This window comes from Pinus tabuliformis, chromosome 6 (assembly GCF_031772625.1).
Source record: "Pinus tabuliformis cultivar Carrire ecotype Pingquan chromosome 6, CPIR1, whole genome shotgun sequence".
Lineage (NCBI taxonomy): Eukaryota > Viridiplantae > Streptophyta > Pinopsida > Pinales > Pinaceae > Pinus > Pinus tabuliformis.
The window spans coordinates 1,870,388,616-1,870,413,432 of NC_142292.1; the positions used below are offsets into that span (position 1 = coordinate 1,870,388,616).

General features: G+C 37.1%; 1 protein-coding gene across 2 annotated transcripts in view; it reads right to left on the minus strand.

Moving 5' to 3' along the window:
• Nucleotides 1-1,823: 1,823 nt before the first annotated feature.
• Nucleotides 1,824-24,817, minus strand: part of LOC149266608 (actin-related protein 2/3 complex subunit 4) — a 348,674-nt gene continuing 325,680 nt past the window's right edge. Inside the window, exon 8 of one of the 2 annotated variants that reach the window (XM_089397075.1) lies at nucleotides 1,824-2,215. In XM_089397075.1, the coding sequence (XP_089253201.1) occupies nucleotides 2,126-2,215 (90 nt within the window). In that variant the 3' untranslated portion in view covers nucleotides 1,824-2,125. The remainder of the gene's footprint in view (nucleotides 2,216-24,817) is intronic. The other variant, XM_089397078.1, reaches the window with a different exon arrangement.

Consider the following 24,817-nt stretch of genomic DNA (forward strand, 5'->3'; position numbering starts at 1 on the left):
GAATGCGATGGGGCATTCTTATTTTATCAAATACTACTAGTAGACCTGTTCCTAGAGCATCATATTCCAACACAAAATATTATTAAATACATACATTGTGTTAAGCATAAAACCCCTTGTTAAGCCGTAGATATTGAACTTTTACATTAATAGTGTGATATATGTAGGTCAACCAAAACCTTTAATTGTACCCTTTCATTATTATTGTATCATTTGTTTCCTATATATACACTAAGGAAACCTAGTCTTAGGATCATCTTATCTTCTCCTTTATATTGAATTCATTGTAAAAGGAGTTTCCTAGCCCTAGTTGAATATCACTAGGGTTTGGAAAGCTTCAAGGGTTGTACCCACATATCTTATGATGAGTACATATTTGAATTCATTGTAAAAGGAGGTTTCCCAACCCTAGTTGAATATCACTAGGGTTTGGTAAGCTTTAAGGGTTGTACCAACATATCATATGATGAGTACATATTTGAACTTCATCTTTATGCATGATATGATTGCCTTATATGGTTAACAACTTATTGGCGCACATTTGCTATCGTTTCTCCTAGATTACTTTGTTGATTGGGGTTGAAAAGCTGAAAGTGCATTTTTTATGCTTATTTACAATTCATATGAATCCTAAGGTCATAAATTCACATGCATTGGATTTGAGAAACCTTTAGAAAAAAACTGAAATGTATAAATTGCATTAAAGAGTTGAGAGCATAAATATCTACATATGTGCCTAATAATGCAAGGTCTTAGTAACTGCAAAATTATATTAAAAATAATTAGACTTCTTAAAATTTTCAAACAAAACCGAAAAACCATTATGTTCAACAATCTTTAGACCATAATTTTGAAGAACATCTTATTTAGAAAACTATCAAATAAACTTCTTAAATTATAATCATGAACAACCTTTACAAAGCTTGTTATAGACCATACTTTTGAAGAATTCTCTACTATTGAGCATTCAATGTAACAATTTTCTTATTTTTCTTATGATTTTCTTATTTAACTTGGATGTTGAGTTGCTAGAAATGGCAAATAAATCATGTTTAAGAAAAATTATGGCAGAAGAAAAAAAATCGTAGCCATACACTAAATTGGTGTATGAGACCGCCTTATTTGTCGGACAAAGTATCCCCTCATGCAATGATTTAACTATCAAAATTTATGAAAGTGTACATACTCTACCGCTCTACCCCTCTAGATTTAGATCAATAATCTTTAAAAAAAAAATACATATTTTGAACTATTAAACCCATTCAAACTACACATACAATTTAAATTAATAAATGAAATTTTATATAAAAGCTTTATATTATGTGATAAAATCTTTAATACTATAAAATTACAATAATAAAAAATAAATATTATAAAAAATAAATATTATATAAAAGCTTTATATTATGTGATAAAAACTTCAATACTATAAAATTATAATAATAAAAAGTATAGATATCACTTTTTAAAAAAAATCTAGACATTACTACCTCAACTTTTGCCAAATGGTGCATGCTCTCATCTTCTATCTTAGGCATTGGATTTCATTCTCTTCATTATGACTTCGTTTCTAATTACTTTCGCATATTGGAATTTGTGAACTTATGCCTTGGTTGAATATTGCTTGTAATATATTTTCATAGATCCAAATTTCCCCTTGTATGTTTGTTAAATTTCAAGCTTATGTTATTTTTCTCACACACCTTGCTTAACCATTTCATTGGATATCTCCATTATTTATTAAGTTTCACCTTAAGATTACAATTTTCTCGTTCACCGTGCTTGGGAATTTCATTGGTTCATCTCCACTTTTGGGGAACATCTTCATGCCTATCTTGATGACCTATTTTACTGCTGTGTTCAACACTTTTAGCAATGATGGCTGGAACGTCTTTAGCAAATGCCATCAGATGTCCTGAAAGTATACATATCTATTATCTTCCTCGACATAAATATGTTGACAAAATTAGTTTTGTTTTGGTATTCTTTTACAAACGTCAAACTGCTCTCAGAAATGACATCACATGTATCATTAATGAAAATAAGTGTTACTGTTCATGCCAAAACGCAATATGGAAGACCATGTATACAATATGTAAGACCAGAGAACTGAGTATTGAAATATTTAGGTGAACTGTTTCAAAAATTCTTTTGCTACAAGCCGTCCACGAGTGTTCACGGAAAGTTTCAGCTCGCTTATCTCTTTATCAATATCCTGCAAGATATTCGCCCAGCAGTTAAAAAAGGACCCCATATTCTTAAGATATTACTGAATCGCTATTGTCTAACAACCTACAACTTTTTCTTTAAGCAATGAAATATCTACAAATGTTAAGCAGCTCCTAATGAATTCAAATTATTTCAGGCTCTGGCTCAATAAATTTTCTTGATCAAATTAACTCCATGGTTTACCCAAAGAAAGGGGCAAACGGAAGCACAGTAACTACTTAAAGAAAAGACTTAGACACTTCTCTTCATCCATCCAAAGAATGACAGATGCCATAATATAGACAAGCATCTCTTTTGTGGAAACTGTAGTATCGTAACATATTCACAGTAACTAGTTAAAGAAAAGACTTGGACACTTCTCTTCATCCATCCAAATAATGACAGATGCCATAATATTGACAAGCATCTCTTTTGTGGAAACAGTAGTATCGTAACATATTCAATGGGGATGCTATCCCGTTAATTCAAGAGCTCATTGTTTTTAGGTCAGAGTTGGCAGCATCGTTTTCTGCAAGGATTAACATTTTCAGAAAAGATGGGACCAAGCCGGATATGTTTGCTCTCATTGCTTAATATAAGAGGGGGTAGTCTATATAGTCAGGATGGCTCGATGTATGATTCTTTATGTATTCTTTACCTTTCAGCAATAAATTATAAGATGTATTTTCTAAAAAGAAACGAAGTAAAAAAAAGCTTAAGTTTAGGTGTTGGCATCAATGTTCCACCAAGGTTCCGGGACGAGGGGGCGAGGGAGCGGCCTATGCAAAAGCTCCCTACCATTTTTTAGGAAACGTGGGGGAGCATCAGGGTCTTAAAAATTTATAAATATAAAATATAATTTATTAATTGAGTCCACTATGACAATTTGGGTTGAATTGAAAAGCTACAAAGCATGATCATTGATATGAATTCCTGGAGCAAGAAAGCAATGAATTTGAAAATTTACACAATCCTTCTTAGAAGAAAACTTAAACATAGAGAGAACTCAGAACTATAGTGGATTATGTATAATGATTTTGAGAAACTGGACTTCTAAGTTCTTGACATATTAGTTAGGCAGGTCGTAGATTTTCCACTGATAATATTAATATATGAATAGCCTATTTGGCAATGCTTCCATAGAACTAGCCCATAGGTCTGATATACCTTCACAATTCTGTTTTAGATACTGCTAATCTAGAGAAAAAGTTTAAAAGAAATCATTTTTGGAAGTTGGACTAAACGGAACTTGGATGCTTTTTCCACAGGTAAAGACCATAGGCCTAATATAGTAATAGGCTAACTGTCTATTGTTTATTCAGTTCCCAGGTAACCATTGCGACAGCCATAACCTTGTGCCATAGATTTTTCCATCGGCAATCTCATGCAAAAAATGATAGACACGTAAGTGGAAGTTACTTTCTTCTTTTCATGTTGTTACACTGCTTAGTTAGTTTCTATTTTACAGATCTTGCTGGTTTCTTTCTTTGAGTGAATGTTTATTTTGAACCCTTTAAGTTCTCATGGGATCAAAATTAGATGTCAAGGCAGAATTTTGAGAAATCATATAGGAAAGTAGTTGGGTGGCTGGTGGAATATTAACATTCTGCATTTTAATCAGGTTTTATTATATCAACAATATTATATTTCAGTCAGGTCTCATCAAAACAACGCATGGTAGTCAAGGAGGTAGTCTTTTAAGTTTTTACAAGTCGGATTTTTCACCCATACTTGTGGTTAATTGGTTCATGGAAACAAAATAGTCAGATCCACTTTTCAGAACATGTGACAATAGGCTCTTTTCCTAAACCTACTATCACCATGAACGGGGAGAGCCCATATTGAACCGATTCAAGGTCTTGGATTTCCTAGCTTGCACTTTCAACAAATTGTATTAATTCACTGACTTTTTTTAGGTAATTTACCTTTTGTATACAATTCCTAATACAATCAATAATGATACAGGGACTGTTTATTAAAATCCGAACAATGAAATCCAACGCTGTGAGTGGAGCGCTCAACGAACTTGCAAAGGCTGTGAGTGTGTTGTTCATGGTTCAAGGTGTCGTTTTTATAACATAAAACAACGATTTTCCAAAACCCTAAACGTTAATTAACTCTTAATTAAAGATTAAGTTCAACATTTAGTTAATTAAAATGGTTTTTAATGCATTAAAGGTGTGCCAGGTCCCCCCTCGTCCCCCCACATCCCCTCTCGTCCCCCCACGCCCCCCCACGCCCCCTCACGTCCCCCCACGTCCCCCTTTTTGGAAACGCCCCCTCAGGGAAGGGAAACGTTTCCCTGGCACGTCCCCCCGAGTTTCCTCCATTTTGGGAGCATGGGGAAACGTCCCCTACTCGTCCCCAAGTCCCCGGAGCACGGGGGTGCGAGGAAACTAGACCCCTAGGGGGGGCGGGGGGGGAGTCCCCGTGGAACACTAGTTGGCATACAGGTAGAAAAATGACGAACCCTTCTAAAACGAAGAGAATCACCAACGAAGACATAACTTGGTAATTGGAATATGAATTGCCTAACAAGTTCTTAATATACTGTCGCGGAGACTTTAACCTTGAGATTTTATGTCTCTTCCTTTAACACTATGACTTATTGAACTCATAGGTAGTAACTAAGCTGAAACCTAACTTACCAGGAAATGGAAAGGGATACAGATCCAGATTCAGATTTCGATACAGATCCACTAGATTTTTGAAAAGCCAAGATCTGGATACAGTTGGGAAATGCCACATACAAAAAAATGCAATAACCTTTTTTAAATATTTTAAAGTAAAAACATGATACATCAGGCTTTATACAAAAAAACAAAATTGTAAATACAACAGTGTCTCATCAATGATTACTCTAGTGATATGATGATGTAGAATACATCTAACAACTTGTCCAAAAATGGCTCTACATCCTCATCATTTGAATATTTCAACTCTACATCATGATCAACATGTCATCTTCCTTGAAACCTGCCTTAAAATCTAAAAAATTTCATCTATTTACAATGGTGAATGAATATTGTACACTGTTGAGATCATGCTATAGTCTATGTATCATACTGTTCTAAGAGTACTCTTTACCTAGAGTTACAAGGGATTGATCTAGTTAAATTATTAATAACACACGCATCCTTTATGCACTACATTATTATCTATGCATTGTCTCAATCCTTTCCTATTAGCATTATCAAAAATTGAAAATTAAAATTTTGATGTGCAATACTTTTCTTGCTAGCATTATCATGTGCTATACAACTTGTAGGTAATTAATACCTTACTTGTACAACTATTTAGGATACAAATTACTAATAAGTAATATAATTAAAAATCTAAATAGAATATCTTCTTTTGAGGGTTTCAAACAGGTGGCAAATATCCTTTAAAATGTAAGCAATAAACCAAAACTCTAATGTCATTTGCTGTGTGAGGCCTAGCTAGCATAGGATCCGTTTCAATAGGATGGGATCTGTTTCCGAGATTGAAGGATCCATTATCCTATGGGGATGTAGATGGATCCATATCCATATCATATCTGAAACGTTGTTGGGTCCCTATAATACTAGTGATTACCCCATTACTATTGTAGTTATACCCCTTATTAATATTGTTGTGCCCCTATTGCCCCCATATTGTAATTACTGTGCCCCATAGAATCCCTCTATTGTTATTTTTGTGGCTTTATATTATTATTGTTAGGTCGACTGGATTATATTGTGACTCCTTAGACTCCTATATATAGAAAGGAGATTTTGTCATTTGAATCATCCAAGAATTGTTCATTTATGTAATGTAAAGGAGGTTGCCCCCTTAAAGAGGCTGAATTCTAAGGCGTTGAATCTTGATCTATTTTTTCTATCTTTTCTTGAGCTGGTTTCATAACATTTGGTATCAAAGCTTTGGATTCTAGGGTTTCGCTACTCCAAACAGGTCATCGTGGCATTTTCGCTATAACTTTTTTTCTGTGATGCTTCAGAAGTTGCAAAAAAAAACCCATTTGAGAAGAAATCGTGATGAACCTCGAGTCCGAATTTCAAACCTTTTCGCGCTATATTTGCGGAGATATGATCTGAGGAAGTTGGTCTTTTTGCAGACTCTTGAATTACATTCCAAATAGGTGACCTGGGGAAAATCATCATAACTTTATCTCTGGGGATCAGATTGAAATTTCGTTAGAAGGTACAGAAAGAGGACGGACTGTAGTTTCTTGTATGCATTTTTCAGATCCAAAGGTTGAAACAGTGACTCGTGGCACGTCGTACAAGTTCGCTATACTGAACTAGTCTATAATCAAGTCACTGTGGGAGATTTCGCATAACTCTTCCTTGGAGAATCCAATTTGGGTCAGACTTGTGGCATTGGAAAGAGGACACAAAGGGCTATTGCAGGTCACAAATTCAGAACTAGATGATCGAAAAGTACAGAGATACATCAGCGGCAATATCGAGCTCCTACAAAGTGAAAAAAGGTGTATAGATTTTCTTAAATTTTTGCTTAAGCTTGGTTTGAAAATTTATTTTGAAAGAATTCAAAGGGCATAATAGAGCATTATTATCAGTAATTGATGCCCCGAGGAAAGAAAATGCAAACACCTAGTAAGAAACCTGAAAGCTCTAGCATGACTCATGAATAAGAAGAAGAAATGCTATATGATATATCAAAATTACAAGAACAAGTGCAACAAGTGTCACTTGCACAAAAAGCAACAGAATCTAAGATGGATGGTTTAAGGAAAGATGTAGAAGTTAAGATGGATGGTTTAAAGCAATGTTTTAAAACTCCGAATCCGACTCCGACTCGGCCGAGGATCGACTCCGACTCCGACTCCGACTCGGTATCGACTCGGCCGGCTCGATTTCAATGACTCGGTCATTGTAAAAAATACATTAAATATGTATTTTTTATAAAAACACATAATTTTAAAGATTTTCATTCATGTTTCCATACACACAGCATTAGAATATAGATAGAAGACAACATATGATCAAAGTAGGCTCATGAATATATCCATTATATCAAAATGGCACCCAATGCATTGTCCAATACATACACGATGATGATATAGAGATCAAAACAAAAACACATAACCAAGGAGGCTATAAATGACCTCTACAACAAAAGTCTGTGACCAGTACTACTGGCTACTGCTAGAGTTGCCAACATCATCTGGCTCAGTGTTACTTGGAAGTTGGGAGCAGGAGCGAAAGTGGGGAGCGAGAGCGAAAACGGGAGCGGGAGCGACATTTTCAGAAGCTCCTGGTTTGGGAGCGAATCCCAGAGGAGTTCGACAACCAATGTCACTAACATCAAGGTACATAGAGGGATTGGTTCTCTTGATTAAATACGAGTTCCATACCCTAATACATGACAAAATTCAATGGAAACATTGCAATCCTCCAATCCTGAAATCCTGAAAAATTGACAAGTCTGCTGGATTTTGAATGAAATCTAAAATTCTACTTTCTCCATATGAAATCCAATGAGGCTGAAACCACTCTCAAACATCCTGAGTCATTTCATGGTAATGTTAAAAATTTAAGTAAAAGGATGAAAATGAAGATTAAGGAGAATGTCACTTTTACTTTAAGAATTTAACATTACCATGAAATAGCATATCAATAGTAGAGAGCATTTGAGTGTGTTAAATAGGGTTTGGGAGGGGGAAATGGACCCCAAATAACATTTAACTAATTCATAAAACACATTGGAGTTCAAACCAATCAGCAAACACTTCAAAATTTCATTAAAAAAATGTCAAATCGCTGTTTTGATGGGGTTACAGGCCACTAGTTATGACTCGGCCGAGTCAATACAAAAACGGCCGAGTTGGCCGAGTCAGCCATGACTCGGCCGAGTCATTTGAGTCATGGCTGACTCGGCCTACTGAACCGTTTCTTCCACCGAGTCACATTTCTGGGCAATGAAACGGATCAACTCGGCCGTTTCCGTTTCGAATCGGCCGAATTTTAAAACTATGGTTTAAAGAAAGGTGTATAAGCTAAGATGGATTGTTTAAAAAAGGCGTAGAAGCTAAAATTGATGGCATGGATGATAAGATGGAAGAATTGAAGATAAATATGAATAAGTTGCTACAAGAAATGGTCACTAAAGGTGAAAGGGTACTAAAGGAAACTCATGATGAGAACAAAATAAATGTTAATCATGACTCCATAGACTCTAATGTTGGATCGAAGACTCACCATATTCCAAAAATCGATATGAGGAAGTTTGATGGCAAGGATCCCGCCACATGGATATTACAGATGGAGCAATTCTTTGATCTCAATAATGTGCAAAACACATAAAAGGTACGTATGGCAACTTTATATTGGGAACCAAATCAGTTTGTATGGTATCAATGGCTTTGCTCTCGTAAACAATTTATCACTTGGGCAATTTTTATGGAAGAATTGATAGCATATTATGAGGATACAAAAAGCAACACTTTTTTTAGCCAATTGATAAATCTCAAACAAAAGGGTTCAATAATGGAGCACATTGAGGATTCCAAAAATTGAACATAAAGGTAAAAGATATTTCAGAGGAGCATAGGATTGATGTGTTCATAGGGTCTTTAAAGGATAATATCCAACATGATGTTCGCCTTTGGGAACCTGATTCATTAGAGAAGGCATTTAGGTTAGCAAGAAAAATGGAAAGAAAAATTATGGCAACTAGGAAGCATACCACTCACAACTATAAATACAGAAGTGTTGTTGCCCCTAGTCTTCCACAACCTATAAGGTTGACACCACAACAATTGGAAGAAAAAAGAACAAAAGGGCTTTGTTACAATTGTGATAGCAAATACACTAAAGGTCATAAGTGTGCTGAGAAGAAATTATTCTACATAGATTGTGAAGAGGAAGAAGAAAAGGAGCAAGAAAAGTCAAAAGAAGAGGATATACTCCAGGAACAAGCCTAGATGAAGAACAAATAAATCCGACCATATCTTGTAATGCATTGGCGGGAATTACCACTCCTCAAACCATCAAGATAGAAGGACAAATCAAGAAGAAAAAGGTAATAGTGTTGATTGATTCAGGAAGCACCCACTATTTTATTCATTGTAAGGTAGCAAAAGAATTGAATTGCTTCCTATATCCAGCACCACAGTGTCAAGTGATGATTGCGAATGGAGGAACAATAAATTGCTCAGGAAAGTGCCATAATATCAAGCTATCCATGGGAGAATATGTATTAACTAGCCCAATGCTTTCCATTCCAATGGGAGGTGCTGATGTTGTACTAGGAGTCCAATGGCTACAATCCTTGGGTACAATAGCTTTTAATTTTCAAGAACTTTTCATCAAATTTTCTACAGAAGGAAAGGAAGTTGAATTAAGGGGTATTGCAGGGAAACCAGGAAAGATAATCAACTCTAATGGTATGACAAAGCTTCTAAAAAAGGAGCAAAGAAGTGTAATTGCACAATTATGTTCGCTAGATGTTTCTGACAATCATTCCAAGGTATTTGAGACTCCCAAAGGTCTCCCACCTATGCGTGATCATGATCATGCTATTCATTTGATTCCAAGAAGTGTTCCTCCAAACATCAGGCCGTACAGATATCCCATGTCCAAAAAAGTGAAATTGAACGTATGGTTGCAGAAATGCTAGAGGCTAGTATAATTCAACCGAGTCAAAGTTCTTTCTCTGCTCCAGTAGTATTGGTGCACAAGAAGGATGGATCATGGCGCATGTGTCTGGATTATAGGGAGCTCAACAAGCTCACTATTAAAGATAAGTTCCCCATTCCTGTCATTGATGAATTACTGGATGAATTGCATGGATCAATTTACTTCACCAAGTTGGATCTTCGTTTAGGATATTATCAAATCAGAATGAAGACTGAAGACATTCCGAAAACAGCATTTAGAACTCATGAGGGTCATTATGAATTTTTGGTCATGCCTTTTGGCCTTACCAATGCACCTTCAACATTTCAAGGTTTGATGAATTCAATTTTCAAACCATTCCTTAGAAAATTTGTGTTAGTATTTTTTGATGATATACTAATCTACAGCAAGTCTTGGAAGGATCATGTTGAACATGTTGACAGGGTGCTACAACTATTGGAGGAGAAACAATTATATGCAAAAAGATCCAAATGTTTCTTTGGAGTCCAGGAGGTGGAATATCTGGGTCATATTGTATCTCATGAAGGAGTTAAGGTAGACCCTAGCAAAATTAAAGCCATTAAGGAATGGAAAATCCCCACATCCATAAAGCATCTGCGAGGATTTCTCGGGTTGACAGGGTATTATCGCAAGTTTGTTAAGAATTATGGGAGAATGGCAGCATCTCTAACAACATTATTGAAGAAAGATGCATTTTCATGGACTCCGGAAGCAACAAAGGCCTTTGAACATCTTAAAGAGGCAATGTGCCAAGCACCGGTCTTACTTAGCTACACCGGACTTCACAAAAACCTTTATTGTGGAATGTGATGCTTCAGGAAATGGAATTGGTGTTTTTCTAATGCAAGATGAAAGACCCATTGCTTTTGAAAGTCATCCAATCAAGGGAAAGTTTTTAAGCAAAGCTATTTATGAGAAGGAAATGTTGGCAATACTCCATGCACTTAAGAAATGGCGACCCTACCTAATGGGAAGACACTTCAAGGTAAAAACGGATCATGATAGCCTTAAATACTTTTTAGAACAAAGATTATCCTCTGAAGAGCAACAAAAGTGGGTCACAAAGATGTTGGGTTATGACTTTGAAATCATCTACAAAAAAGGGAAGCAAAATGTGGTGGCAGATGCACTCTCAAGAAAGGATGAGGATGTGGAAGCATTGTTGTGTGTCATTTCTATTATCCAACCAGATTGGATAAACGAAGCAAGGGAGGAATGGAAGAATGACGAAGAAGTGTGGGCACTTATTCGAAAGTTACAACAAGATTCCAGTACATCTGATACATTTAGCTGACAAAATGATTCGTTATGGTACAAAGAACGCTTATACATCTGTAAGAATTCCCAACTAAAACAAAAAATTCTTATGGAATTGCACACTTCTCCCTTAGGAGGGCACTCAGGATTTTTAAAAACTTACCACAGGGTTAAGAAGGAATTTTTTTGGGATGGCCTTAAATCAAATATTCAAAAGTTTGTGGCGAAATGTTTGGTTTTCCAACAAAATAAAGTTGAAACAATTAAGACACCGGGTCTATTACAACCTTTATCCATTCCAAGCCAACGTTGGGAGGAGGTTTCAATGGATTTTATCACAAGTTTACCCAAGTTTGAGGGAAAGAGTGTCATCATGGTGTAGTTGACAGACTTACCAAGTATGCACACTTTTGTGAATTATCACATCCATTTAAAGCTAATACAGTTTCTATTGCATTTATGGAAACAATTCAAAAGCTACATGGAAACCCAAAGATTATTGTAAGTGACAGAGATCCCATTTTCACTGGAAATTTTTGGACAGAATTATTTTCTTGTCTTGGTACTCAATTAGCTCATAGCTCATCTTATCATCCTCAATCTGATGGGCAAACTGAGATAGTAAACAAATGTTTGGAAGGATATCTTCGTTGCTTTGTATCTGATAAACAGACACAATGGGTCAAATGGTTGCCTCTAGCTGAATGGTGATATAACACTTCCTTCCATACAGCAACAAAAATGACCCCATTTATGGCACTTTATGGGTATCAACCACCATCCATCACATCATATTTAAGAGAAAATTCTAAGGTTCAGGTAGTGGAACATCACATCGAACATCAACAACAAGTCCTCCAACTCTTAAAGGATAACCTCGTGTTGGCACAGAATAGAATGAAACAATAGGCAGATCAACATCGCAGTGAAAGAGGTTTTGATGTAGGTGATTGGGTATTCCTACGGCTACAACCATATAAGCAAATGTCCCTCAAGCAAGCTAAGAAGGATGATAAATTATCACCAAAGTATTATGGTCCATACAAGGTGTTGCAAAAGATTGGTACTATGGCATACAAATTGGAGCTTCCTGCAGCTTCTCGATTGCACCCAGTGTCCCATGTTTCATGTTTAAAGAAGGTTATAGGTGACAAGCTCCCAGTTCAAACAATATTGCCAGAACTTGACGAGGAAGGAAAAATTATATTGAAACCGAAAGCAGTCACAGAACCAAGAACTTGACAGCTATGAAATCGATCAATTTCAGAGTATCTTATCAAGTGGAAGAACTTATCCGCTGAAGATTCCACATGGGAGGATGAGAATTTTATGCAGAAGTATCCAAAACTACTCAAGCGTTGAGGACAACACTTTTTTGAAGGAGAGGGGCATGTTAGGTCCCTATAATACTAGTGATTACCCCATTACTATAGTAGTTATACCCCTTATTAATATTGTTGTGCCCCTATTGTCCCCATATTGTTATTACTGTGCCCCATAGAATCCCTCTATTGTTATTTTTGTGGCTTTATATTATTATTGTTAGGTCGGCTGGATTATATTGTGACTCCTTAGACTCCTATATATAGAAAGGAGGTTTTGTCATTTGAATCATTCAAGAATTGTTCATTTATGTAATGTAAAGGAAGTTGCCCCCTCGAAGAGGCTGAATTCTAAGGCGTTGATCTATCTTTTCTATCTTTTCTTGAGCTGGTTTCATAACAAACGTAGATTTGCGGATCCAACATCAAGACCCCGTAGATCTGATAACACAAGTTGATACATATCTCAATTGTTGTTGTTTAAGATCAAGGGAAACAAACGATGAGTAAGAAAAGAGATTGTTTACTGTGAACGTTCAGATTGTGAAAATGGCATATGACTGAACTGAAATAAAGCTTTTAGCATATTTTTAAAGTGGCTTCCATGTTAGTTTTCCAGTTGTGAACGTAGAAATAGTGAATTGTGATATCTAATCTAACATTTGAAGACACAAATGAATGTAGTGTGTAATATTTAATACATAATCTCCAAATCTCATGATTCTCAACTATGAGTTCTTAACAAGGTTGCATATATCTAACAAATGATAGAAGACATCTACAATGCCTGACGAATCAAATATTTCCTGGGGAAGGTGAAATAGCCTATAAATGAATTTCTGTTTGTTGGCAGAATCATATTAAAACCGACAGAATACAGCAACACTTCTCACTTGTCTTCGGTAAATGAAATGCAGATATTCTATCAGTGTCCCACTCAAATTGGAGCAAGTTAACCTGTATATTAAACTATGTACAACATGTGTGTCAGTGCCAATTACTCTTACATCATGAATTACACCTCCAGTGCTAAAGAGAAAGCCCAGAACCACGCAGCACTTACAGAAGATGATCTTTAATGAATTTATTATTTGATAGACCATCCATAATAATTTCTAAAGTGAAACAGGAAACAATATGAAGAAATGGAATAGAATTGAATAGGATTTGATTAAATGTCGACAAGACCACATTGACCTATGGGAGGGGGTGTTATATCTTTGTGGTGTCCACCTTAACAGAATTAAATAGGGAAAATTACCTGCAAGCAGAAAAGCAGAAAAGTGCATGTTTAAGACATACAAGGTGAGAGGACACCTATATTCCAGTCCCCAACCTAGAATTACTTATCTTGGCAGCCCCCCCAAGAAGTGTCGATTTCAATTTATCGGTCCTATAGGTCATCCTCCTTATTGCACGTTTTGCTGTCTTCCATCTGGCTGTCTCCAAAAACTGCTTCCCATGCAACCATCTCCAAAGTCGAAATCCATTGGAGAAAGCATTCCTCTAGTTCTACCTCCTTTGCAACATAAACTAGCCAAGTCCTGTCATCCCATTTTTCCTTCTTCCATTTCCATCTCCTCATTTCACAACTTAGTTGGGCTATGGTGTGCTTCTCCCCAGTATGTTGACAGTGAGGTATTTTTGTACCTTTATTGTGTGGGGAGGTTGAAATGATCTATGTAGTATTACTTTCTTTTTTACCTTCCCTTCCTCTAGCACCCTCGGATATATTCTTTCATTGTTATTGTCAATTGGGCATTAGCTTTTCAATATGTTCCACCTCTCCAACCATTTTCTGCATTGTAGTTTCCAAGTATGTTTTTTTCTCTTCAAGATCAATTTAATGATTTGGTTAGGCATCCTTTCACTCTCCGATATAGGATCAACCTCCTTATTGTTTCAGCTCAGTAGGGTATAAACCTATTTCAGTTAACATGATTTCATATGGTGTGGACACTGTTACTGCAAAAACTAGCAGGCCTAGTGCAAAGCCTCACCTCAATGGCCTCTCTCCAGCTATTTAGTGGTGGATGTTATCCCCACAAGGGAGGCTTTTGTAAAGAAATCATCAACAAGATCTTCAACAAACAAGGGCTCAAGGGTGATACAAGGCCTAATGATTAAAGAGGAAGATACAGCCTAAACATTGAAAGGCTGAGATAAGAGTTCCAAAAGTTTAAGTACACTTTCCTAAGACCTTTATGATCTAGAAAAAAACTCTTGTAAGATAGGCTTTTTATAATATGCAGATTTAGGGCATACAATGGCATACAACAGCTTGAGAAATAGCCTATAAATGATAAGATCAAGAAAGAGAGAGGTTATCAGAAATACAGGCGAGGGTCAGGTAAACAATGAGGTTTTTATAGCTGAAAATGCTTATGACATCAATACTTATCCAGACGTCAGCCCTTATTTTAGGGTGAACATATTTAATTGATGCTAGATTTTACCTTCTTATATTTATTTAATGCAATCTCTACCAAAATGGAAATAACAAAGAGACATAAAATTGCTATAAAATGCAGATTTACTCTTACCCTAACCGTTGTTTATATGCATTAAGAGACAAAAGAAAGGAGAAATTAAGATGCTCACCACCTACTAGACTAATGCCTTTTCTCAATTGGGAAAATGGAGTTAATTAGGAGAAGGTATATGGTAGAGGCCTTGGATGAAGAGGGTCGAAGACTAATTCTCTTCACTTAAAAACCCTAGCAATTTTCCTATATGGGAGATTTAAGGTCAAGGGATGCATAGACCAAGTTTCCATGATGGATTCCTGCAAAACAAATTTTACATACCATAAAGAATCAAGGTTTCAAGAAAAATGTTGCACTTTTTAATATGGCACAAATAGAAAGTATAATTTCAGAAATACAGCAACAAAATGGAAGATAATAACAATTAAAATTACACAATTTCCACAAGCATCACTTCATCAATCCAGACAAGTCTCTCCATGCAAAAATCTCCCTCCCAAGACAATTCGCTCAACTAAATATCAATTACATCTTGGAGAAAAATACAAGAGCTAGTGCACCCTTCTTAAGAGAGAAAGAGAGAAGTGTGATGATACAAATGAAAGTGACTTTATTTATATGAGGGAAACCAAGTCACTTGTCACAATTTTACAAGTAAAAGCCCTAAAAGTTTGCTCAAGTGTTCAACTAGGACTAAAGATCACAAGCCGACCTTAAGATAGCTTTAAAACATAATAAATACATCAAAATCTCCCACACATGTGGGAATAAATGCTTTCCAACATGACATCATCTTCCTAAAATGGACAATCTCCATCAAGCAAGTGATCAAGTGGTCCATGAGTGATCATCACTCCAAAGAAATCAACAAAGTACATGGGAACACCTCCAAATAAGATCTCCTCCACCATGACGTTATCTCCAAGAAGGCTCACATCACCCTTTTAGGGCATGTGGGTATGACGTGGCAAGCTTTGAGGCAAGTGTTCGCATCTAGACATGAGGCGGTATCCCTCCCAAGTCATCCAAGTGATCTCCATCATCATCTAGGCTCTAGAACAATCAACATCCAACAAACAACCTCAACGCCAACTAGGGGGTGTCCTGGGTCCATCTGGGTGGAACATCATCAAATGAGCCAATGCCTTAGCTTACTAGTACATTGTTTCATCATATGGAGGTGTAGCAAGAGAGGTACAACCATGTGGAGGCTCCTCAAAGCCAAACATTCATCTCAAGAGGGCAACATTGGGGCTGCAATGTCATATCTACTCTCTCAAGAATGGGTAAAACGTCCTCTAAATGGTGTTGGATAGGTGTCAAGTCATCCTTCAAAGGATCTCTATTGCATGACTAATAAACCACTTGAAACATACCCTTAAGATCAAGTGAGATCAATGCCATTAGGTACAAAAAGCATTAAAGTATCATAGTGGACCATATTCAATGTTAGGGCACAAAATACATTCACACAAGCCTTTCCTTCCAATGTCTTTCTAGCTTAGGTTTTCTAAGCAAGTAACCACACTTGTGTTATGGATGATTATACCTTCAGCCTTATTAGGTGCTTCCAACTCCTAAGGGGAAGGACATTTCATAGGTAGATCCATCATATCCATGGTACAAGCTAATGCAAGTCCAACATCTCCAAGTGTTATAATGAGAAGAGGGAGCAATCATGGAGGCATGAGTTACCCCTTTCCTCTTCTTTCTTTTTCCACCCTATTGTCCACAATTTTGTCAAAAATGCAAGCAGTGTACAAGGAAGTCGAGAATTTTTTTCAAAAATCAAAGTCATCTGCCAACATGAAGTCATCATTGTAAACTCAATTTCTACATAGATTTATTGTGAATGATGCTAGTATGACCATTTAATTATGTAACAACACCTAAGTAAGCCTCTGATTTTGGCAAAGGATTTCATCCTAGGAAGTTTTCTAACCTCCCCGAATTATGTGTGTTTGTAAACACGCCTAATCGATAGAGTTTTTCTTCCAACGATAACCCCAAAGCCAGGGTGGAATTCCTTGACAAGGTCTTAGGTGAGTCCTAGTGTTTATCGAGTCTGATGTAAATGTGTGTTTAGGAATAATTTTAGTGCATGGTCTTGTTGCACCTATTTTGTCACAAGTGCAACTAAGCAGTTGTGCAAATTTTTCAAAGTTCAGAATCATCAGTCAGCTTTTTGATGTATCATTATGAACTCAATTTCTGCAAATGGTCATGTAAATGATGCTAGTATAATCGTTTTATCATGTAACAACCTAGATAAGCTTTTGATTTTGGCAACGAATTTCATCCTAGGAAATTTTTCGTCTCACCACATTATGTGTGTTTCTAAAAACGAATAATTGGCAGAGTTTTTCTCTCCAGCTTAACCCCAAAGCTAGGGTGGAATTTATTGTCGAAGTCTTAGGTGAGTCCTCGTATTTTTAGTCGAGTCGCTTGTAAAAGTGATTTGGGAATAGCTTAAGCTATTTGGCTAAATTAATTTATTACAGATCACTTGGTCTACTAGATCATATTGTGTCGCAAAATTGGGTAATATTTTGAGGGTCTATAATCACTGGGTATTCCCCCTTAGAGGGTTGAATTTGTAATGATCTGATGTAAAAATATTTTACTGCATGATCCCTTGCAATCAAACAACATGGCTAAAGTATTTGAGGGTGGAAAAATAATTAATCCCCTCAAGTGTCCATTACTTAAATTTTCTGGAAAAAATTAAATTAAATCCTAAGCCAGAAAATTAATTAATTTAGAGTCAAAAAATTAAAATTAGAGATTAATTTCTGCAAGTGAAAAATGAGCAAAAAGTTCGTCGGTGAAAAAGAAATTAATTTTTGGAGATCCCCAAACAAGGCAAAAAATGATATTTTAAGAAAATTTGAGCCCTTGGACATTGGTGGTTAAGACAAAGTCAAATGTTTTAGGAAAGTAATCCAAAATATTTATTTTTGGATTAATAAAAAATGGTTTTATGGGAAATTCAAAAATTTCTCAAAAATAAATATTTTGACAGCAAAGATTAAAAAATGATGAAATATTTATCAACGATCGAGATTATTTTAATGGGGATCAAGCCAACTAGCCATTATTTTCCACTTGAGGATTTATTTATAAATTGGAAGCCATTTTGTTTCTCAAGTCATGATGATGAAAGCTCTAACTCTAGTCAATGTAATTTTGTAACGTTGGTTTTGTTCCACTGATCTATTGGGAATGTTTGAAATATCATAATAAAATACATTGGGATTCAATTCATGGTGTTCTTTGTCCGACGATCTGTGGTATGTTCTTTCCTATATTGTGCTTAAAATTTTATAAGCTTGTTTATTCATTAGATGGTGATAGGAATATTCTATTGGTAGATTTTGGATCTATCTTAGGTGATCTGATTCGCCATATGTCTAACAAGTTTTCTTGAAGAAAATATAAAGTGTATGCAGGTTCCCCAGACCTTGGGCTCCAAGTTCACAGACTTTGGAGAAGAGCCGAGTTTGCTTGGGCTCCGAGAATTTTGTTTGGTTTTCTTTCTTCGCTAAGGTCGTGGGCAATACCATAACTTTTGAACCACATTTGATCTATTGTCATTATTCATCGTTTTAAAACTTTTACTCAAAAATATTTTATTTCCACAAGCATTGTATATTTGTATATATCTTATAAATATTTCTTTTGTAAAACATATTTTCTAACCCTTGTTTTGCAGAAATTGGGGTTTTGGGGTTTGTTTTATTTTTGTATATATTGGGGTTTAAGGAATTTTTTTTTTCAAGTTAAGGAATAAACTTTTGAAGTTTCTAGCCCATAAAAACCCTAGACTGCTAGGGTTTCAGGGCCATTTTGGGCACCTTAAGAGGCTAGAAAACCCTATCCACATGCATAAAAGACCTAACCAAACCCTAACGCTGGCCATCGAGGATTGATTACTTACTGCAATTTGATTTCTTGACTAATATTCTCTTGTTTGCAGGCCTGAAACCAAAGCAATTTTTTTTGCAGTGGTTTATCCAGCTGAGGTTTTGATTTTACAGGCCTCTCTCTTCATTTTGTGAGCCGCAGCCCTGTTCCTTGGTGCCATAAGGCCTTAAGGCTTCCCATTTTTCCTTCGCAACCCTCCATCCACCTTATTTTAGTGTGCCGCAGGCCTGGTCAAGCCTCAAGCCCCTCTCGTTGACCCCTCCTCTGCATTCTGTGGTGTGCCGCAGACCCTAAGGGATCTCCCTCTTCTCTATCGCAGGCCTACAAGCCTCCCTTCCCTCATCGCTGCCCTCTTCCAACCCTTTACTTTGTCATCCCTTGGGTTCGCAGCAGTATTTTGGGACTAACAGTTTATTTTGCAGATGTTCCAGGGAATATTGGGGCTGACATTTGTGGTTGCAGGTTGATAGATTCATTGGAAGGCATTCCAGCAGTTAAACTAGTCACCAATAGGGCCATAGGGCCTAGCAGTTTGCCTCCTTATCCTTCTCTCCTCCTCACTGTTTCATTTGCAGCTTCGAAAAACATTGTTTACAGTTGTATAATACATCTAAACAGTGTCCAGAAAACTAATTAACAGTCACTATAATACATTGAGAAATCATTTGCATTCATTTGTTAGTCACTGTTTAGCATTTTTTTCATAAATTTTGAGGACTGATATGCTAGTTTCAGCATTTAATATGAATGATTTGGATCTCTGGTCATAAGTTAACAGTGGTTAAATTTGGCTTCTAAAGTCTCTATAAATTGATGAGGAAATAAATCTAATTCATAAGGAGTCAGGACCCTTCTCTGAAAGACTAGTGTCATACAAGTGAATTTCAGGAAGACTGTTTGTTGAATACCGAGGTCTGAAAATGCACCTACAGCAGTGGTTTAATCATGTAACAGTGATATAATAAACAATATACAGTCACCTCATATCCTTGGCATATCATTTGCATTGTTAGTCTCTTTCATTGCTTGGCATCTTTGGTTAAAGTGACAATTATTGCATGATACACGCTTACTACCCTCTTAAATCTGCTCTCCTTTTATTAATGACATTAACATAAACTAAAGAGTAATACTTTTTATTGTAAGCATCCTTACCTGCCATTGGTTGTTAAGTTAGTAGGTGTCTTGCTATCTTTCTTTCATTGAAAAGCATTGGTGAATTGTGACACTTTATTGTCATTGCTAAAGGAATTGGCATTTGGATAAGTAGTTACATTGTTCCTCATTGCTATTATCGTAACTAGCATTTCTTGTGAGTTTACTTTGGTGATAAGTGAAATAACTTGTTTCTTGCAAGTGAGCATCATATCTCAATTCATAATCTTGCAATTAACTTACTCCTAAAGCGCTTGACAAATCTAGTACAAGCATTGAATATCTTGTTGAATGATTGTTTGAATTGGTGTTATCTAATTTGGTCATTAAAAGAATTGGTGTTATCTAATTTGGTCATTAAAAGACACTGTGGACTTGGGCATATCTATATTTCTTGTTCTTTCACATTAACATTGGAGATCTAATTGAATCGACATTGTGTTAATTTGATTGTCATAAATTTAAGAGGTGCTAATTGTGTTTCAGGAACATAAATCATCTCTCTTGAGCAAATTCTCCTCTTGCAAAAGACCTTAGCTAATTGTTCTAAGTAATATCTTGGATAAGTGTTCTATTCTCCTATGGTGTTAAATTGGCAACTAGGGCCAAACTCCATGTGGGTCAGCTTATTTATGACAGCTGATATTTTTATTGGATCCCTCTCGTCGAGAGGTGTAGGATTGATCCAAAGATCATCCGATTCCGATAAGTATTTATGGAGATATGAATTTATTTTGTTTATGTAATTATAGTCAAGCCGACCAGCTCTTATGTAGGCTCTAGAAGCCCAACCGACGTGTCTATTCGTCATCTTCGTTTTGGTATAAATAGATGAGGATTTTATGTCATTTTAGACACCTCTTCATGTGTAGTCTCCTCCTCTCCACGTCTGGGTTTTTGGTGAAGGAGAGAGACACCATGTGTGATACGTTGGTCTTCAAGAAATGCCCTAGCTGCTGTACATTGCCCTAGCCGCAGAGATCTGGCCGCAGTAAATCCTAGCCGCAGAAATCTGGCCGCTATAAAAGAGGTCACATATGCAGCCAAAGGAAACGTTCTATTCACATTGCCATTGTGGAAGAGCCGCAGTCATAAGGATATATATACGCAGGGCAGACAATACAACGCAGCAACATTTGTATATGCAATGATACAGTCACGTAAGCAATTGCGTATGTATATATATTTAGTCATCAACGAACAGCTTTCACACTCAGGAAATGCAATATATATTCACTGTTAAGACAACCTAAATCTGCAGTGATATAGAGACCTGAAACCGCAGTAAAATGAAGGGTTAGCTACAGCAAGAGGAAGCTGTTGCTGCAGCAAGGAGAGGCCTAATCAGCAAGGTCATTTGAGGACTGTTTCAAGGGTCCGAGTTGCTGATTGTAAGGCCGAGGCCCTGACCTTGGAGGCCAAGGTTAGGAGGACTTGCTGTAGCGTGGACAGTCCTTACGTTGGGCTTGAATCTGCTCTAAAGGAGCAGCATGTAGGGCAGCATCTTATTGGAGGACATCCGCAGCAAGGGAAAGCAATTCTGGGCCAGTTTGATGGGCTGTTAGGGACTGTGATTGGTGCCCTAACCAGTCCCAGAATTGCAGCAGTGCAACAAGAAGTCTACAGCACTTTTAAGAGATGCTTTAAGCATTTGATTGATGATGTTTTGAAGGAACGTAGTTGCAGTCCAACTGTCCACTGCTGGGCTAGGCCGCAGGCCATAGCCAGCAGTTGGAGACCTTTTTAGGAGTTGTGTTCATTATTAGAATATATCTCTATTTAGTAATGCTCAGTCTTTTAGCTGTTTCTATTTTTTTCTTTTAGCAGTTTCTTAGATGAAACTGTTTGTTCTATATTCTACATAGAAACCTGATGTTTCTATTATTGTAAATATCTTTGTATTATCATTGAGCTGTTTGCTCCAGGTTAATCAATTCATTCAACATTCTTTTATGGTATCAGAGCACAGGGATTTTTTTTCGAAATAATTTTTCATAGTTTGAAAAATTCAGGAGTTCATTTCGAAACTGCTCTCAGGGTCTGTAGATTTCTTGATCAGCTATCCTCTTCAATTCTTTCTAAGGTTGAGCCCTCTGTAAGCCAGGTAGCCTTCACTGAGTCTTAGCTTCTGCTTTGCTCATTGTGATAAAAGCTTACAGTCGTCAATCTCGATACAGAAAGGGATTCTTCTGTATTATGAGGAACTAACTTTGTGGCGTGAAATCTCAGTATTCAACCCTAGTCTAGTACCAGCGTTTTCACGGTGAATCTGGTTCAAAGTGTTCTTCTGTCACGATATCTGGAATATTTTTTCGTGGGAGCGGGATTTTTTTTTTTTTTTTTGCTGGCGAATCCGGTTATCTTCTTCAAAGTCGTGCGGGTTATACACCTGTGGATCCAGAGTTTGCTATTATCTCTGCGTGCTTCAATTCCGGTTATCTTCGTCAAAGTCGTGGAACCTGTGGATACACCTGCGGGTTATCTCTGCGTGCTTCAAATCTCGCCTTGGTATGCTCAAAACCCATCCAATATCATGGTCAAACAATCTTAAAAATACGTGGATGAATATTCCGTAAATATGAACTTCATATATATATGCTGTTTGATCTTCGATTTAGAAGAAATTGCTTATCGAGTTTATATTCCGCGTCACTGTGGACGTGAAGCCATAACACAATTTAAATCAGAGCTGAGACGTGGGTTCATCGTTTGTTATGAGCCGTGAAAATCTAAACCGTGAAGACGTGAAGAAGTGAAGACGTGGGTCTGAGACGTGAAGACGTGGGCCCATATTTATTGTCGTTTTGTAAACCGTGAAACCTTAAAATCATTACCGATATACCGTAGAACTGAAGACGTTAAGCTGTGAAGAAGCCGTGGGTCAATTTCCTTGGTTCAATCTGCGTATTTAATTTTGTCTGCCGGCAGTTGTTTTCCAGTCAACGAATTTCTTCTTCATAGTGATCCTGACAGCCTTCATTACAACTCAGATTTAAAGAAAAATTATCTTTTTATTGCCTGGACATTGCAGCAGTCAGACTTGTGCTTATCTCAGAACAAATCTCAGAACTGGAATCTCAAACTTTAGCTTATGATTTGAACCTGTTACATCCATTAAAGTTCTGTCTTGTGGTATTTGCCTAAAGAAAGGTGCAGCTACAGCCGTATTGCTAATTTTTAGACAGGGAGAAATTTTTTTTTTTTGCTGGGTAATTTTTTCCAGAGCAAAATCTGTTTTGATTTACATCAGGATAAACAGGCAGCCACAGTCTTTTTGTGTATCAGTCTTCTGTATTTTATTTGAGAAAATGGCCACGCTCACCAATCTGATGTTAGAAGGAAATCAAGCCTTTTACGCCTTTATGGCTAAAAGGTCTTCAGATCATGTTCCTTCTTCTGCATGGTACATTGATTCTGGTGCATCACGCCATTTCTCTCACAGGCGTGACTGGTTTATTGACTTCTCACCTTTCAGTGATTCCGTGGTATTTGGCGGAGGTGAAAAGTACACAGTAGCTGGCAGAGGTATAGTTCAAATTCAGTCTGGTGGGCGCACACTCATATTTCTGAATGTATACTATGTTCCTGGTATGGAAATTAATCTGCTGTCTGTCAGCCAGATTATGAGGAATTCTCCTCAGCTTGATGTTGTGTTCAGTGCACACAAGTGCTCTATTATTGACAGAGAGACTAGTCTAACAGTTGTTGTTGGCTTAGAGGACCATGGTCTATATAGGCTACTTGACACCGGTGACTCTCCAGAAGTGGCTCTAGCAGCACGTGTCTCTCCCATCAGTACTCTTTGGCATCAGCGATATGGGCATCTAAATATGCAGTATCTCTCTCAGCTCTCCCGGGAGGGACTTGTGTCAGGATTACCTGATATTCAGACTCAGCAGTTAGGGGTATGCGGCGCCTGTCAAGCAGGAAAGCAACATCGGTCTTCATTCAAGAATGGAGAATCTTGGCGTGCATCTAAGGTACTCCAGTTACTGCACGCTGATATTTGTGGTCCTATGAATACAGCTTCTATCACTGCTTGCAAATATTTTTTACTTATTGTAGATGATTTCAGTAGAAAGATGTGGGTGTATTTTCTAAAAAATAAATCTGATGCACTTAGTACCTTTCAGAAGTTTAAAACCTTAGTTGAAAAAGAGTCTGGCTGTAACATCATGACTCTTAGGACCGACAATGGGGGGGAATTTTGTTCTTCAGCTTTTGCCAATTTCTGTGATATTCATGGCATCAAACATCAGTTAACCGCACCCTACACTCCTCAGCAGAACAGTGTTGTCGAGCGTCGCAACCGCACGGTTGTTGAAATGGCTCGTTCCATGTTACAACACAGGAGTGTTCCAAACAGATTCTGGGCTGAAGCAGTATTTACTGCTGTTTACCTTCTTAACAGATCACCCACTCAGGCTGTTACAGGGAAGACTCCTGAAGAGGTTTGGTCTGGTCGTAAGCCTAAGATCAGTCATCTCAAAGTATTTGGCTCAGTTGCATATGTTTGGATTCCAGCTGCTAAGCGCTCTAAGTTGGATTCCAAAAGCCAGAAACTCATGATGACAGGGTACAGTGATCATCACAAAGCCTATAGGCTGATAGATATAGCTACTGGTCGTCTTAGCTTCAGTCGGGATGTAGTCTTTGATGAGGACAGAGGATTCTTTCAGCAATGTTCTGAGGATCAGCCTCACAGTGTTCTTCTTCCAGTCAGTCCACCTGATGGGAGGGATGATGTAGCATCAGTATTAGATAATACTCTATCTGAGCTTCCTCCAGAAGCTAACCCTCCTCTTGCTGTTCCTATTGCTCT